The sequence below is a fragment of the Coffea arabica genome, chromosome 2c, assembly GCF_036785885.1.
Source record: "Coffea arabica cultivar ET-39 chromosome 2c, Coffea Arabica ET-39 HiFi, whole genome shotgun sequence".
NCBI lineage: Eukaryota > Viridiplantae > Streptophyta > Magnoliopsida > Gentianales > Rubiaceae > Coffea > Coffea arabica.
The window spans coordinates 25,046,690-25,060,703 of NC_092312.1; the positions used below are offsets into that span (position 1 = coordinate 25,046,690).

Consider the following 14,014-nt stretch of genomic DNA (forward strand, 5'->3'; position numbering starts at 1 on the left):
TATCTTTCACATTTTTACGAATGTTAAATTTTAGTCCCTTGCATACAAAATGAACTATGTTAATCCCTCATAGATCAAAGACGCACTTTTTTGGTTCATGAACACAGCTCACATGCAAACAAAATTTCAGAAATTTAAGGGGTGAAATTGATAATTCATCTAGTTCTAATTCTTTCTCTTTCTCTTACTCTTTCTCTTTATTAGCAGCCTACAAACTCATTTTCAACTATTTTTATCACTCTTTATTCTTCACAAAAATTCAAAAATGCTCATGAAATTCAACAACACCCCATAATTATTGACTTATGATTATTTCAAAATCTGCTGTGAGAAAACAAGTCTAAAATTTTGGCTACAAATGACCAAGCCAATCAAATGGGGCCTAAAAAATTCCACTTAAGGGAAAACACTTTTTTTTTTTTTTCCATTTTTTTGGTGGAAACCACACTGCTACTACTACTACTACTATCACCTCAAACCGGCCGGAGGAGGGGGTAGGAAGGGTTGTAAGAAAATAATCCTTCCTAAAGGTTCTGATTAAGATTTGACAAAATAAAAAATAAAAAGTCCAGATTGCATCTTGTACATTATTTTTTACAATATGTATTGATCTCACAAAATTTTATTTTATAATTATATGTTATTGAAAATAAGTTATATCATGTGTATATAAAATTATAGTTTATATATTTTATACAAAACCAACTCGAACAATTTTCCTAACAAGCATTCGGACCCTGTACAAGCCGGCCGCACCCAAATCCACTGACAAAGCCCCATTAGATATTACTAAACAAAATTGAAAGCCTTGCTACAGTGGACTGCTTGTCATTCTCTCCTCCTCATTCTTGAAGCAGACCAACATCCCCCTTATCCTTTCATTCTATCGCATTCTGAAACACCCAAAACTCCCTCTTCTCTTCTCTTCTCTTCTCTTGTCCCGTCTTCTCTCTCGCCCCACCCACAAACATTAGCAAGGATGGCACTTTGAACATTGTACCATAGTCTTAGGCCAATATCAAACCTTCATTGCCTCAAAACAGAAAACTAGAAAAATCCCATTTTTACTTATGTATCAGTAGCAATTGGTAGCATGCTTGAAGAATATATACATAAGCACATAAGAAGAAAATAGTAATATACCAGGGACTACTTATGTATGGATATAATAAGTTGAGAGCAGTAGAAGGAAGAAGATGTCTTGTCTATTGCCACAGTTCAGGTGTTTGCCGGATGCTTTTGGTGTTTCCTTCAAATCCCATCAACACTCTGCCCCCCAACTCTGTAAGTTTTTGAACTCTTTCTTTTACTACTTTTCTGTTTTTGCATTTTACTTTTGTGGGTTGCTAATTTAATAGTTTTGGATTGGAATTAAAGTGGTTAAAATTAAGTGTTTGTGGGTTCTGGGATTGCTTTCTCTTAATATAGCTGATGCTGCATTTAAAATCTGTATTGAGTCGTGCTGCTGCAAGTAAAGTTTGATTTGGTTGAAGTTTTTTTTTTGTTGGTATAATTAGTGGAATGTTATTATTACCTATTATTTATTTGTCCGTGCATGATTTGGATTGTATATTAAGTTAGCTTGTGATTTATTTGGGAGTTAGGGCAGGGGTGGGGAGGCGGCATTATTCCTTGGATTAAGAAAGGACTAGATTCAGCTGTTATTTTTTAGATCGCGAATGAAATTGAGAGATGGGTAAAAGCATAGGCTTAATGAGTAATGAACTTGTAGTTTGCTCATTTTTTGGCTGTTTTGTTTTTGAAGGATAAAAGTGAATCTTGATTTTGTTTTTCTGGTTTTCTTGAACTTTGGGAAGTCCATAAGAGGGGAAATGAAAAGGAAAACAGAAAAGAATTTTGATTTTGTTTTTCTGGTTTTCTTGAACTTTGGGAAGTCCATAAGAGGGGAAATGAAAAGGAAAACAGAAAAGAATTTAACTGGTTTTCTTCCTAGATTGATACCATGAGACGGGGCAGTCAGGTGTAAGTGGGTTGCATTAATGATTTGCCAATGAGTTTGTGGCCTGTGCTAGAGCTTTGCTGGTGCAAGCGTGTGTTAAACAAAGTCAAGATAATGGGGCCCATCACATTGTTAGGCATCTAATGAAGTATTATAATGGAGCACTTGGGATTCAATTAGCTGTTAACATTGTTTCAGAAGCTAAATTCAAGTTTATCTATTGTTACCTTTTGGCCTTATAATCTTGGTTACTCTGTAAGTAGAACTTAGTCTCTAATTATGAGATCCTTACCATGTAAATTGTCTTCTGAGCAGAGCCTCCCCACCCTAAGAAAAAGAAAAAAAGAAAATTAAAGTATTTCTCATGTGAATGCTGAACTGGGCATGTAAATTAAAACCCTTCTGGCAATTCAGCTTGCAGCCTTAAGATCGGCTAGATGGTGCATTAGGATGAACACAGGTAATGTTATTTTCTCCTGGGAGATATTATCGCTGTTAGTCTTCATAATTGTAAATGCAAACATTTAGTTTTCTATGGATCATATTCCATTGATCTGAATTGATGCTTCCTTAATTGGATTTTGTGATTTGGAGGATGTATTTTGATTCAAAGAAATTATGGTGTTCTTATTGTTCTTATTTGTTAATTTCAATGTTTAAACTTTCGTAGTATAGTACCTAACTGAGGAACTGCATATTGGCCTAAGCCCTGGTTCTTTGTGTTATAATACTTCTGGATGTTAGTACTGAGATTTCTGTTTGAGTAACATGACAATATTTTTTTTTTAATTTTATTTCTGGATCTTCTTTAATACTTAGACATTTTCTTGAAATGCAGCAAAAAATAGAGATCCTATACATGTAAGAACACAATGCATCTTATCAACTACATCAGCACCGACATCAGCAACAAGTACAGTGCTTGACATTGAGAAGCTGCGACTATTGTCCTTAGAAGCAAACTCAAATTCTGTTTCAGATGGTTCGTGGAAAGCCCCAAAATCACCAGCAATGGCTGCAGTTCTTGTTATGGAGAAGTTGAAATTAATTTCTCTGGAAGCTCATTCAGATTCAGTTACGGCAAATAGACCATGGACGTACAATGGACCAGTTGATTCAGCTATAAAGGTTAGCACATAGTGGCTTCAGAATGACTCTACAACCTTAACAAATAACAAACAATAATAAAAAGTGACAACCTTCAGATATTTTGTTCGTGTTTATAATTCAAATGATAAAGTAACAACTTAAGAAGACAGGTTTTTTATTGTAGGTGTGGGGAAATAAGTGGAATGGTTTGTTTGAGTTGCAAGATGGATAAGCTAGACTTTTCCTTTACCTTATGATGAACATCTAAGGTCAAGTAACTATGAACTTTAATTTGCCACTGGTAATTCAAAATTGCACAAATTGGAGCTGATGCCTAGGTCATTATTCATTAACAACTATTTCGGCTAGGCTGGGCATTGCTGTTTATTATTTGATGTCTCTTTTGTTGGACCTTGTACTCTACATTGAAGGATGATATGGCATACTAGTTGGAGCATCTTTATTATTGTTGTCCAGTGACTTAATTTTTGTGTATCTGTTGACTCAGTGAGTCCATTGACTTAATTTTTGTGCAGCCAAATCTTGGAGCCACTTTGGCAACAGAATCCCTTATTGCAAATGAAGAAGCTGTCATAGCAGCTGCAGCAGCCGAAGCAGTTGCTTTAGCAAAGGCAGCCCTAAAGGTTGCCAAGGATGCAGCCATGATGGTTGACCATGGTAACTTGACAGAGCCAGAAAGTAAAGCAATGGATACCCTTTCTGAATCTAGTGATGTATTGTCCAATAGGGCTCTTCTGGGTCAACTAGAGAAAAGAGTTAGCACCATAGGAGAAATAAATATTGCTGGAGTTGAGTTGGGTGAAAATCATTCAATCTGGTATCCCTTCACTGAATCTGATGATATGGAGCCGATTAATGAAGAACTAGAGCTTCTGCAGGAACAACTGTTGAATAATGTAGCTGTGAGATCAAAGCGTCAAAAAGAAAGAAAAGCAAGAAGAGCCAGAGCAGCAGAGAGGGCAGCTGCCAGTGCTGTATCTGTGAAATCATCAGGTTCAACTAGCAGGAAGAAGCGTTCTTCCATACAGGAAATAGATTACTCTGATCCATTGCGCTACTTGAGAGGAACTGCCACTACTTCTAGGCTGCTAACTGCTTCTGAAGAACAGGAGTTATCTGAAGGAATACAGGTTCACCAAATTTTAATGAAGTATTTTCTTTCTTTTTTTTTTAAATGTATATTTAGTCTTGTGGGTTTTTTTTTTATTTTCAATTGATGTTCTGAGTACTACACTTTTATCCATAAATTAAACTCAAGTATGAATTCTCATGATGATTGTCATTTATCATCCAGATAGCTTGTAGAAAGCCAAATTCAGAAGTATCAAACTTTTAGCTTGACTGTTCATTTTCTGTTTCTGACAGTAATGGAATAAAATAGCCTGCGAATACAACAATTTCCTTTTTCACTGGGTAATCTAGCAATCAAATTACTAAATTGGACAACTTTGAGAAGTTGATAATACACAAAGATGAAGCATCATATGATAATTTTATCAATGCTTGATCTCAATGTGGCACGGGGCTTATAGCTTTACAGGTTTTCTGGCGTACTCATAAGTAGTAGATAATCTAATTGCATCTCAATATCTTTTCAAGATTAGTAGCTGTTCTCTTTAATGAATATTCACATTGTAATTTTGAGTTTTTTTCCATCTTTGTTACTTAATTTGAAGAACGTGGAATTAGATATTGCTTTTCCTTTGGGAAGTTTTCCAATCCGTGAACCAATGGTTGGTGTGACACTCAGCAAAGACACTTAGTTGTCAGTTGCTTTGAATAAAGTTTTGGGATCAACATATCTCAGTGGATGTCAGTTTCCAATAATTTGAAAACAATAGAAATGCAGCCTCCTTGTTTACTGACTCGCTATGACCTCGACATTCAAGTAGGACACACATTGTATGGCCTTTGGGCAATATCAACTATGTTATGCTAACATTGAGTCATATGTTCTATGCTTTCTCTTTCATTCTCCTCCTCATTGCTCGGTGGGATGATTTATAAGCAGTACTTTTATTCCCTTTTACTGATTTGGATGTCATGTAACCTTTAAGATTTGGTTCAGGATCTATTAAAGCTGGAAACACTTCACGAGGAACTTGCACAGCGTTGTGGGGCTGAGCCCACTTTTGCTCAATGGGCTGCTGCTGCTGGTGTTGATCAGAAGACCTTGAGGAAGCGATTGAATTATGGTACTCTAAGCAAAGATAAAATGATTATGAGCAACATACGTCTTGTTATTTCAATTGCAAGGAATTATCAGGGTGCTGGGATGAATCTCCAAGATTTGGTTCAGGTATCCTTGCAGAAATGTTTTGCTATGGCATGATTCATGGTTTTTGCTGAAACATAAATTGTTTAAAACAGATTTGGGTTTTTTTGATTCCCTGAGGAGCTGATTTGTTTAACTTCATTCTCAGGAAGGGTGCCGAGGCCTTGTACGAGGTGCAGAAAAGTTTGATGCTAAAAAAGGTTTCAAGTTCTCCACCTATGCCCATTGGTGGATAAAGCAGGGAGTTCGGAAGTCACTTTCTGATCAGTCTAGGACAATTAGATTACCGGTAAGATTCTTAAAACTGATCACTCCTTATAATTTTTCCTCTACTGAGATGCATGTAAATTTCAAGTAATAATGAGACCTAGTGCCTTTGTTCTTCTGTCTAAAGTCAAGTCTATATTATAGCCTCTACCACAATCGAACATCAGTAGCTGCCCTCTCGAAGGTTGCTCTTTCCTTGTTTGCGATGTTGTTATTTAAAGATACTAAAGACAACTACAGTTGATAAATTATGGACAAGTCCTGATGATGTGGTGCATCATTTAATCTGTGAAATTTTTGTGGCAATCCAGTTTCACATGGTTGAGGCAACTTATAGAGTGAAGGAAGCTAAAAAGCAACTGTATTCAGAAAATGGTAGACATCCTGATGATGAAGAAGTGGCAGAGGCAGCTGGCCTCTCAATGAAGAGGCTTTCTGCTGTAATGCTGACTCCTAAAGCTCCAAAATCTCTTGATCAGAAAATTGGGATAAACCAGAATCTCAAACCTTCGGTGCGTCCAGAAATTCTCTATTCCTTGTTTGGCGGGAGTTTTAGCCAATGAGTCATCACTGAATTGCATAATTTTCTGATTATTGTCCCCGTATCTTCTTTGCAGGAAGTAATTGCTGATCCTGAAGCTGAAACATCAGAAGACTTGCTGGTCAAGCGGTTCATGAGACAGGACCTAGAGAAAGTTTTGAACACTCTAAACCCAAGGGAGAGGCAGGTCATTCGATGGCGATTTGGACTAGGGGATGGAAGGATGAAGACATTGCAAGAGATTGGGGAGTTGATGGGAGTGAGCAGGGAGAGAATCAGGCAAATTGAATCATGTGCATTCCGCAAATTAAAGAACAAACGGAGAACGAAGCATTTGCAACAGTATTTACTTTCATAAGCCCCCCAGAATGATCAGGAAAGTAGTATATATATTTCTTAGCAACAACTTGCATCTCGAGGCTCGTGCTCTCCCTGTTCAATATTTTTTCTTTCTCCATTTTCTACTCCTACATAATCTTGCCTTTTGCTTTCTTGTTTCTCTTCTTTCTCCAGCTATAGAACTCTTATCATTCTAGCAAGACTAGATATTATTGTTTCTGTACAGTTAACACGAAAATCTTTCATTAGGCAATATCAGAAATTTCAAAGAGATACAGCATGGAAAGGCACATATTCTCACTCTGAATGAATGATCTTTTGTTCTCCTTTGTGCCAGAAGATACAGCGGATCTCTACTTGTCAAGTGATAAATTCCTGGCTCCATTAGTTGCGGAAAATCTGATTTCTCCTGGCCAGGGTATGAGCAAAATTTTAAAAAGAAAATATGAAAAGACCACTCTAGTCTTATAGCCAGTAACTAGCCTTGGCCAATGTCAGGCTAGTTAAAAAGACACATTGGTCGAAGGCCAAGAAGTGCCCCTTGATGTCTCGCTGAATTTTCTTCAATATCAGTTGATGAAGAGAAATATTTGAGCAAGTAAAGAAAGGCTGCTTGTTGGAGGTGATCTAGAATAGAATACTACATGGATGTTAAAGACATGCTTGGTGGATAACTGAGACAGTTCCACTCTCTCAACCAGGCCACCAAAAAGAAAAAGGTAGTATTAAGCATCCCAAAATGGAAAGAAAAGATTTTATTGAAAAATTAAGTAGAAAAATAGTCATTCTGAATACAAAAATGATTAATCGTTTGTTTGGAAAGGAGTTTATTTGGATGATTTATTTGAGATAATTACTATAATATTTTTTGTGATGTGATGTATGCGAAATAAAAATGTAATTGAAATTTGTGAAACAAATTATTTTTTCTCAAATCATCGCAATCCAAACACAAAGTGCAGCGCATACATTGCATGCGGGCTCTCCTGTGAACATATATATGCTAATGATTTGAAGACCAACTTGAGATTTTGCTAAGCCATATTAAAGAAAGGGGGTGGCAAAAAGGATTTTAGTAATTAACAAAAAGCTACATCCGAAATTCTTTCCCTATGAAGCACATTTACAAGAACAAAACATCATTCAATGTATTGTACTGAATTAGATAAACAAAATGCTTTAATCTATAAACTTTCTCCTATTAAATTTTGCCATTGGACTTTAATAAAAGAGATAACTGGTTTTTCCAATTGAAGCTGCATTCATTTTCTCTGGCTAATATCAGTGCCCATAATTTACACTTCCATTCATGAATCTCATTTATTCATGCAAGAGAGTTTAAGTGAAAAAATTAATGCAAAGATATCCACCTATTATATTAACACAAAAAGATGTAACTAAAGGAAGGAAATCACTGCTGCTCTTGAAATCAATGGAAATCAATAATGTAATGGAGAGTTCCAAATTCCATGACAACTGCAGAGAACTAGCAATGGGATTGTGGATCAAGAAAAAGGTTCTCTTCCTTTGAAATGAAAAGAGAATGAAAGAAAATGAGTCCATGTATTCACACTTGTCAGCCAGCCTATAGATTGGGAAACAAAATTAGAGCTTTGTTGACACGTTGCAGCAAAGCAAAGTGGGATTGAATTGGCCATTGGAAATTAGTCCCTAAGCTAAATATTAAGAATATTTTTTTACTTTCTTTACTTTGTTTTTTCTTAAAATTTCAACACAGACATAACCTTATATATATATATGTATATATATATCTAGCATTCACATAAATTACTAACAAAAAGAAGTAAAGGGCTTGTATATTCTCCCAAAAAGAAAAAGAAAAAGAAAAAAAATAAAAATATTTTGCTTTACATTCTTTAAAGATTACAAAAAGATGTTACATTGAATTGTAGTGATGACACAAACTTATTAGTTATTATATATACTAACCAAAATAAGCCAAAAATTCAATAAGTGGAAAAAAAGAATAATTTAATATTCGAGTAGGAAATTAACTACACATAAACTCAGTGTGTATACATTGAACTATTATTATCTTCTCATTAACACACATACTCAAGAAGAAATTTTTGAATATAACTAGTCCACATGGAATAAATACGAATATTTGTACCTTAAGCATTGTAACTTGTACTACTACAAAGAGTACAAACAAACATCATAAAATCATGATAATGAGCATCTTTTTTTTTTTTTTAGTATAGTTCCTATTGCCAAAACTTGTACATGCTTCATCAAAACTTGTACGATTGAAGAATATTTAAAACGAGAAATTGCTTGTACAGCATGAATCAAAAGTTGTACAGTTTGAAGAGTTACTATACAGTACTTAAAAGCTAGTCCTACTAGTACGCACTAGAACAAATATTTTAACAATGTCAAAATTCCGTCCAAGACTTTTCCCCCCAAATCCCTCCCTCCCCTTCAAAATTCACAAAATTCCAAAAACAAATACTAAATGAATAGAAAAAGGGCAAAAAAAAGGAGAGAAAAAGTCTGAAAATATTTGTATCTATCTTCTTGAGAAATAAAAGCCTGTGCAGAGTCAGACTGGAAGACTGCAGCTCGCTCACTCCCTCCTACTTACCTTAAAATCTTAGAGAGAAAAAGTAAGAGTAAAAAGAAAGAAAGAAAGAAAAAAAAAAGAGAAAATACAAGAAAACCATGAAAGGAGGGAAAAGAAGAGCCTCCGTGGACCCGCCGGCTCCACCGGAGACCTCGGCTGAGGGCGGAGAAGGAGGAGCAATGGGAAATGATCAGAACCCTCCTCGTGGTCCTCCTTCTAGTCTTGATGCCCCGGCGGACGACGGTCGGCAGAAGCAACCGGAGAAAGGAGCAGGAGCTGGTGGTGCTGAGAAGGATAGTTCTGTGGCTGCTGTGGCTGCGGCGGAGGCGGAAGAAGAGGAGGAAGAAGAGGAAGAAGAAGAGGGGGAGAAGGCAAATGACCAGTTTGATGAGGGGCAGATGGAAGAGGGTGAAGGTGAAGAAGGGGAGGGAGAGGGCGAAAAGGCTAAGCTTGCCGAAGGTTATTATGAGATCGAGGCCGTTCGCCGGAAAAGGGTCCGAAAGGTATGATTTTCTGTTTTAATTTCTCGTTTAAATTTGTGTTAAAGTTATTACCATTTGTGGGTTTTTCTTTGTTCTTCTATTTTTAATTTTTTTTTTTTGCGGTTTTTGGGTTAATGCTGAGGAACGCAAGTGCTTAATGATTTCAAAGGCAAAAACCTTTTTTGAGGCAAATTTATGTATGAAATTTTGTAAACGTTGTTGGTTTTTGTTCTTTTCATGGCTTCAGTGATTTTGGTTAGATAATTGACAAGAATGGTTTTTTGGGCTAATGCTGCTGATTATTGTATTTTCATGAACGATTTAATGTGCTTAATTTTACTCTTTGCTTTTACTTTTATTTTGAATTTTCGTGCTGAATTTTTTTGTAATGCATGTTTTTACCCCTTTTATGGCTAATTTTGTGGCTTGCTGTTTGTTTTCTTTGTTGGTATTTGGAAATCTGTTGGATGCTGCGGAAAAATGAATAGGGTGAAGTTCAGTATCTGATAAAATGGTTAGTCCTCCTCCTCGCCTTCCCTCCTCCCCCCCTCTCCCTCTCTCTCTCACACACACACACAGACATCCACACACGCATACCCCATGGATATACCCACATTATGCACGAACTCTCTGACATTAAGTAATTTTGCATCTGTCTATTGAACTTTGGAAGGGAAATGTTAGATTTGCGTGATTTAGAGTAAATCATCAATGGGAAGTATAAAGTTTCCATCCATTAGCGTCATAGATTTAGCATAGCATTGGATCTAATGCTTAAATTACCAATTAGTATCTTGAAGAAAAGTGTTAGATTTTGCTGGATTTGATAAAATTCTCTATAGCATGTCTAGATTGCCATTCATTAATGTCAAGAGCAATCCGTTATTAAATTTTCCTAATTTTTTGGGGGTCAAAGGCGAGGCTGGCCGGAGACAGCCAATACATGGGAGCCATTGGAAAATTTGTTATCCTGTTCGGATGTTATTGAGGCCTTTGAAGACAGGTTAGTTTTTTGTTTCCCTTCCAGTCAATTAATGTTTAGTCTGAGTGATTAGGTTGGTGTCCCTTGTATGTGCTTAACATTTGTTGTTTTTCTCTTACGTTGTTTGTATTGCTTGGATGGTTATGAAGCTTGCGGTCAGGGAAACGGTCAACACGTAGGCGTAAGCGCAAATATGGAAGCGCTCAATCTCAGTCAAAGAAAAAGCAGCAGCAGCGTTCCCCTGCAGCTGCTACGTATAATGTCCCTGCTGTAAAGGTTCGCATTCTTGAGAAGCCATTACCATTTCCTCCTCTCAATGAACCCGGCAGTACAAATGGAGAAGCTGGTGTCAATGGTGTGGATAATGAGAATGGTGTGAATCCAGCAACCTTTAGGACTGATTTATTGGAAGAACCAAATGAATTGAATCTTAAGATAAGTGAACTGAGAGGAGCTGCTGTTAGCAATGAGGATTGTGTTGACAAATATACAATTGATGCACAAGAAGCTCCATTGTCAGAACAAAGTGGACGTGCAAATGGCCTGCAGAATGCTGATTGTCCAGAACCAGTTCAATCTGGTCGCTGCACTGGTGCTAAAAGGAGGAAGTCTGGTTCCGTTAAAAGGTTTAAACAAGATTCACCCTCAGGCATGGCAGAGAATCTACAGAACATGGCAGCAACTAATGGGTCTTGTGGAATGAGTGCGAATTCAGGGAGTCAAAGTTCTGACCATATGGCTAATGATCTCCGTTTTAAAAGCAAAGTTGACAGTTCTAAACATATATGTGATATCACTGAGATTGTCAAGCCGGTGAGCTATTTGTCTGCGGCGGCAAACAGCAACGGTCAGGATATCTCAGTTACCTTTATGGCTAAGAGGTTTGTGATCCAACACCTACTTTGTTGATCTGTATTTCTTTTAAATTTGTGCTTGTTTACTACTTATACCAACTGTAATTCCCTAATTGATGTCTCTTTCAGTTTTGAGATAAGGTTCTGCTTTTGTCTAAACATATGTAAACTTGTTTTAACTAAAGTTTCCAAACATATAGTCAGGTTATGGTGTATATAGCATGTGGTCATGGGCAATGTGAAGCATTAGGAACCAAAACTTGGTGGAACTTGTGATTAGACTGCTCTGATTGGCTGTTAAGGACTTATTGCAAAGCGCTGGTGAAAGAAATAATAGGATGTATATGCTGGAAATTCATGTATTTTGGTTGGATGTGAGAGGGTTTTTGTGTGTGTATGTTTGTGTGTTGTGTTGGACGGTAGTTGTATTAATGTTGTTTACTGTCTTAAATTTGGCGACCTATGTAAATAATAAAGTTGGGGAGGCTGCTATAAGTGTATCTCTGACAGTGCCAGAAGCACTGAAATTATACTTTTGTTGACATGACTGGATGCTAAAGTGCTGGATACAAGGTTTACATGTTTATAATATTAATTTACTCTGTTTTCTGAATACTTTTGCCTATTGTGTCTGTGTTTTTGCCATGCCTCACAGATCTGATGGGAGCGAAGTGACAGTGGACAACAAATTTCTGAAGGCCAATCACCCTGTTCTGGTAATTGTTCTACCTCTTAGTCGCAGGTTTCCTTTTGCTCAGGTATTGGCAAATACAGAGTTGTCATTTCTTTTTCTGACAATTTAATTTAAATTACTTTTCTATATTTTGCAGTTGATAAACTTCTATGAGAAACATCTCCGGTACAGTCCTGCGTAAGGTTTGGGCTGGTGATGGTGCAGACATTGGGTAGTTCAGCATCACCTGTGTTCTCCAATGTATAGTGTTGTAATTTTGTAGGTGGACTAAAATGCTGCAACTTAATCCGTGAAGTATTTAATGGGGAGAGTAGCAACTAGGATCCAGCTGAATTGTGCAGCAAACTGCTTTTACTTGATTGTTTTTGTGAAGTAACTTGACTTTCTCCAAAGGGTTATTCCCCTTTTAGTTTCAAACTTGATTAACATGTATTCTGTCATCTTTTTAGTGCTGGACTATGTCATATGTGAACAAAAAAGGCTTAGTTGTTTCTGTCTGGGCTCATCCATGATAGCGGACACCCGACAGCCGTAAACTCCCTGCTCAAGATGTATGCGAAGAGAACCATTCAAGCTTAAACATTTGTACCAGTTCGTTAGTTCTTTGAATGACCTGGTGCAGAAATGATCTGGATTTTTAAATTGTTCTGCATTTTGGTCTTCCTAGTCTTTTCAGTTTTCATTCATAATATTATTTTCATTCAGGCCTTCAGTCATGATGTCTATGTTCTTGTCTAAATTGTCTTCAATAATATTACTATAATCAGGATCTCTCTTATGATCTTTATCCTTCCCTGCCTAAGCCAGTTTATGGGGGTTCATTATTTATCATTATTATTAAGTATCGATCCGATCGATAACGTATTTGGGATGTCACGGTCACTATTGTTGTTGGCCGTTCTTTAAAAAAAAAAAACAAAAATGTCCAGAAAGTACCATCGGTATTTATCATTATTAGGAGCACCTGAAAGCAGACGTTTTGTTTTCTTTTTTTTTTCCACCAAGAAACAAAGAAGTCAAGACTATATGATAGTGTTGCTAGTCCATGGCATCATCTGTGCAACGAAGAATAATATAGGCAACAGACATTGATGGGGATCACTAAAATCCGCGTCTTTATACCTAGAAACAGGCACCAAGTCACCAGCCTTTGTGTCCCAAGAAAAAGAAGCTTGGGATGATTCGTTCTTAGCCATCTTCAACCAACACAAGTCTCAGTATTTATGCTCCATCAACCCCAGTGGAGGCCAGTTTAGAATCCAGTGAAAATGGCAAGAAGAAGAGGGCCATCACCGCTTGTTCCTGCACTCATGGTTTTGGTACTGAGCCTGATCATCTTCTGGCCTCACATATACTTCGTCCTGGGAATTGTCGTGCCTCGGTTCCAAGCGGAGCTAGATGCAGATGATGCTGGAAGTTCAACTAGTTTCCTGATGCAACTCCTGCTTGTGTTCTTGATGTTTCTTGTACGCTTTCTCGCTGCATCCAGTCCTGGAAAGCGGCAAAGCAGCCGGTCTAGTTATTATGGTTATAAATGAATAACGAGGGGGATGTGGCTTTGGAGCGGTGACTCTTCTTCTGGTGCTGATCTTTCTAATCCTTAACAAACTAATGTAAGCGTCTGTGCTAAGCTCTTGCAACAAGTGAAACTTTAGATTGAGGCAGCTTAGAACTTTGCCTTTTGCAATTGATCTGATCGCCCATAGATACAATTAGATGCTTTGAGATTTGGAGTTTCCTGGTTGAATAACCTCTACTTAGGCGTGTATGGTCCAAGTAGAGGAATTTGTTGGCAGTAACAACAGATTCTTGAATTCTTTAAACCGTGGAGTTTGATCAAAACAAGTTCTAATACTTTTGTACTTATTATCATTCGATTTCAAATTTGGAATGATTTCCAAAATTTGCTATGTCTTGGCAGTG

The 14,014-nt window shown here is 37.0% G+C and overlaps 2 protein-coding genes across 2 annotated transcripts; both read left to right on the plus strand.

Moving 5' to 3' along the window:
• Positions 1–793: 793 nt before the first annotated feature.
• On the plus strand, positions 794–6,778 carry LOC113726992 (RNA polymerase sigma factor sigB-like). The gene is made up of 7 exons (XM_027250936.2): positions 794–1,284; positions 2,799–3,088; positions 3,586–4,200; positions 5,139–5,369; positions 5,494–5,634; positions 5,924–6,124; positions 6,230–6,778. Exons 1-7 carry the CDS (start codon positions 1,197–1,199, stop codon positions 6,509–6,511), a joined length of 1,848 nt encoding a protein of 615 aa, XP_027106737.2. The 5' UTR covers positions 794–1,196; the 3' UTR covers positions 6,512–6,778.
• Positions 6,779–9,054: 2,276 nt separating this feature from the next.
• Positions 9,055–12,543, plus strand: LOC113726991 (chromo domain protein LHP1-like). The gene is made up of 6 exons (XM_027250935.2): positions 9,055–9,582; positions 10,050–10,075; positions 10,478–10,564; positions 10,693–11,424; positions 12,053–12,113; positions 12,228–12,543. Exons 1-6 carry the CDS (start codon positions 9,178–9,180, stop codon positions 12,270–12,272), a joined length of 1,356 nt encoding a protein of 451 aa, XP_027106736.1. The 5' UTR covers positions 9,055–9,177; the 3' UTR covers positions 12,273–12,543.
• The last annotated feature ends 1,471 nt before the right edge of the window (positions 12,544–14,014 follow it).

Bases quoted from the DNA above. Each gene is read 5' to 3' on its own strand.
- LOC113726992 (XM_027250936.2), top strand. From the start codon at position 1,197: ATGTCTTGTCTATTGCCACAGTTCAGGTGTTTGCCGGATGCTTTTGGT. The intron at 5,635-5,923 runs GTAAGATTCTTA...GTGGCAATCCAG, and splicing joins CTAGGACAATTAGATTACCG to TTTCACATGGTTGAGGCAAC. The intron at 6,125-6,229 runs GTGCGTCCAGAA...TCTTCTTTGCAG, and splicing joins ACCAGAATCTCAAACCTTCG to GAAGTAATTGCTGATCCTGA.
- LOC113726991 (XM_027250935.2), top strand. From the start codon at position 9,178: ATGAAAGGAGGGAAAAGAAGAGCCTCCGTGGACCCGCCGGCTCCACCG. The intron at 9,583-10,049 runs GTATGATTTTCT...AAAAATGAATAG, and splicing joins GCCGGAAAAGGGTCCGAAAG to GGTGAAGTTCAGTATCTGAT. The intron at 11,425-12,052 runs GTTTGTGATCCA...CATGCCTCACAG, and splicing joins GTTACCTTTATGGCTAAGAG to ATCTGATGGGAGCGAAGTGA.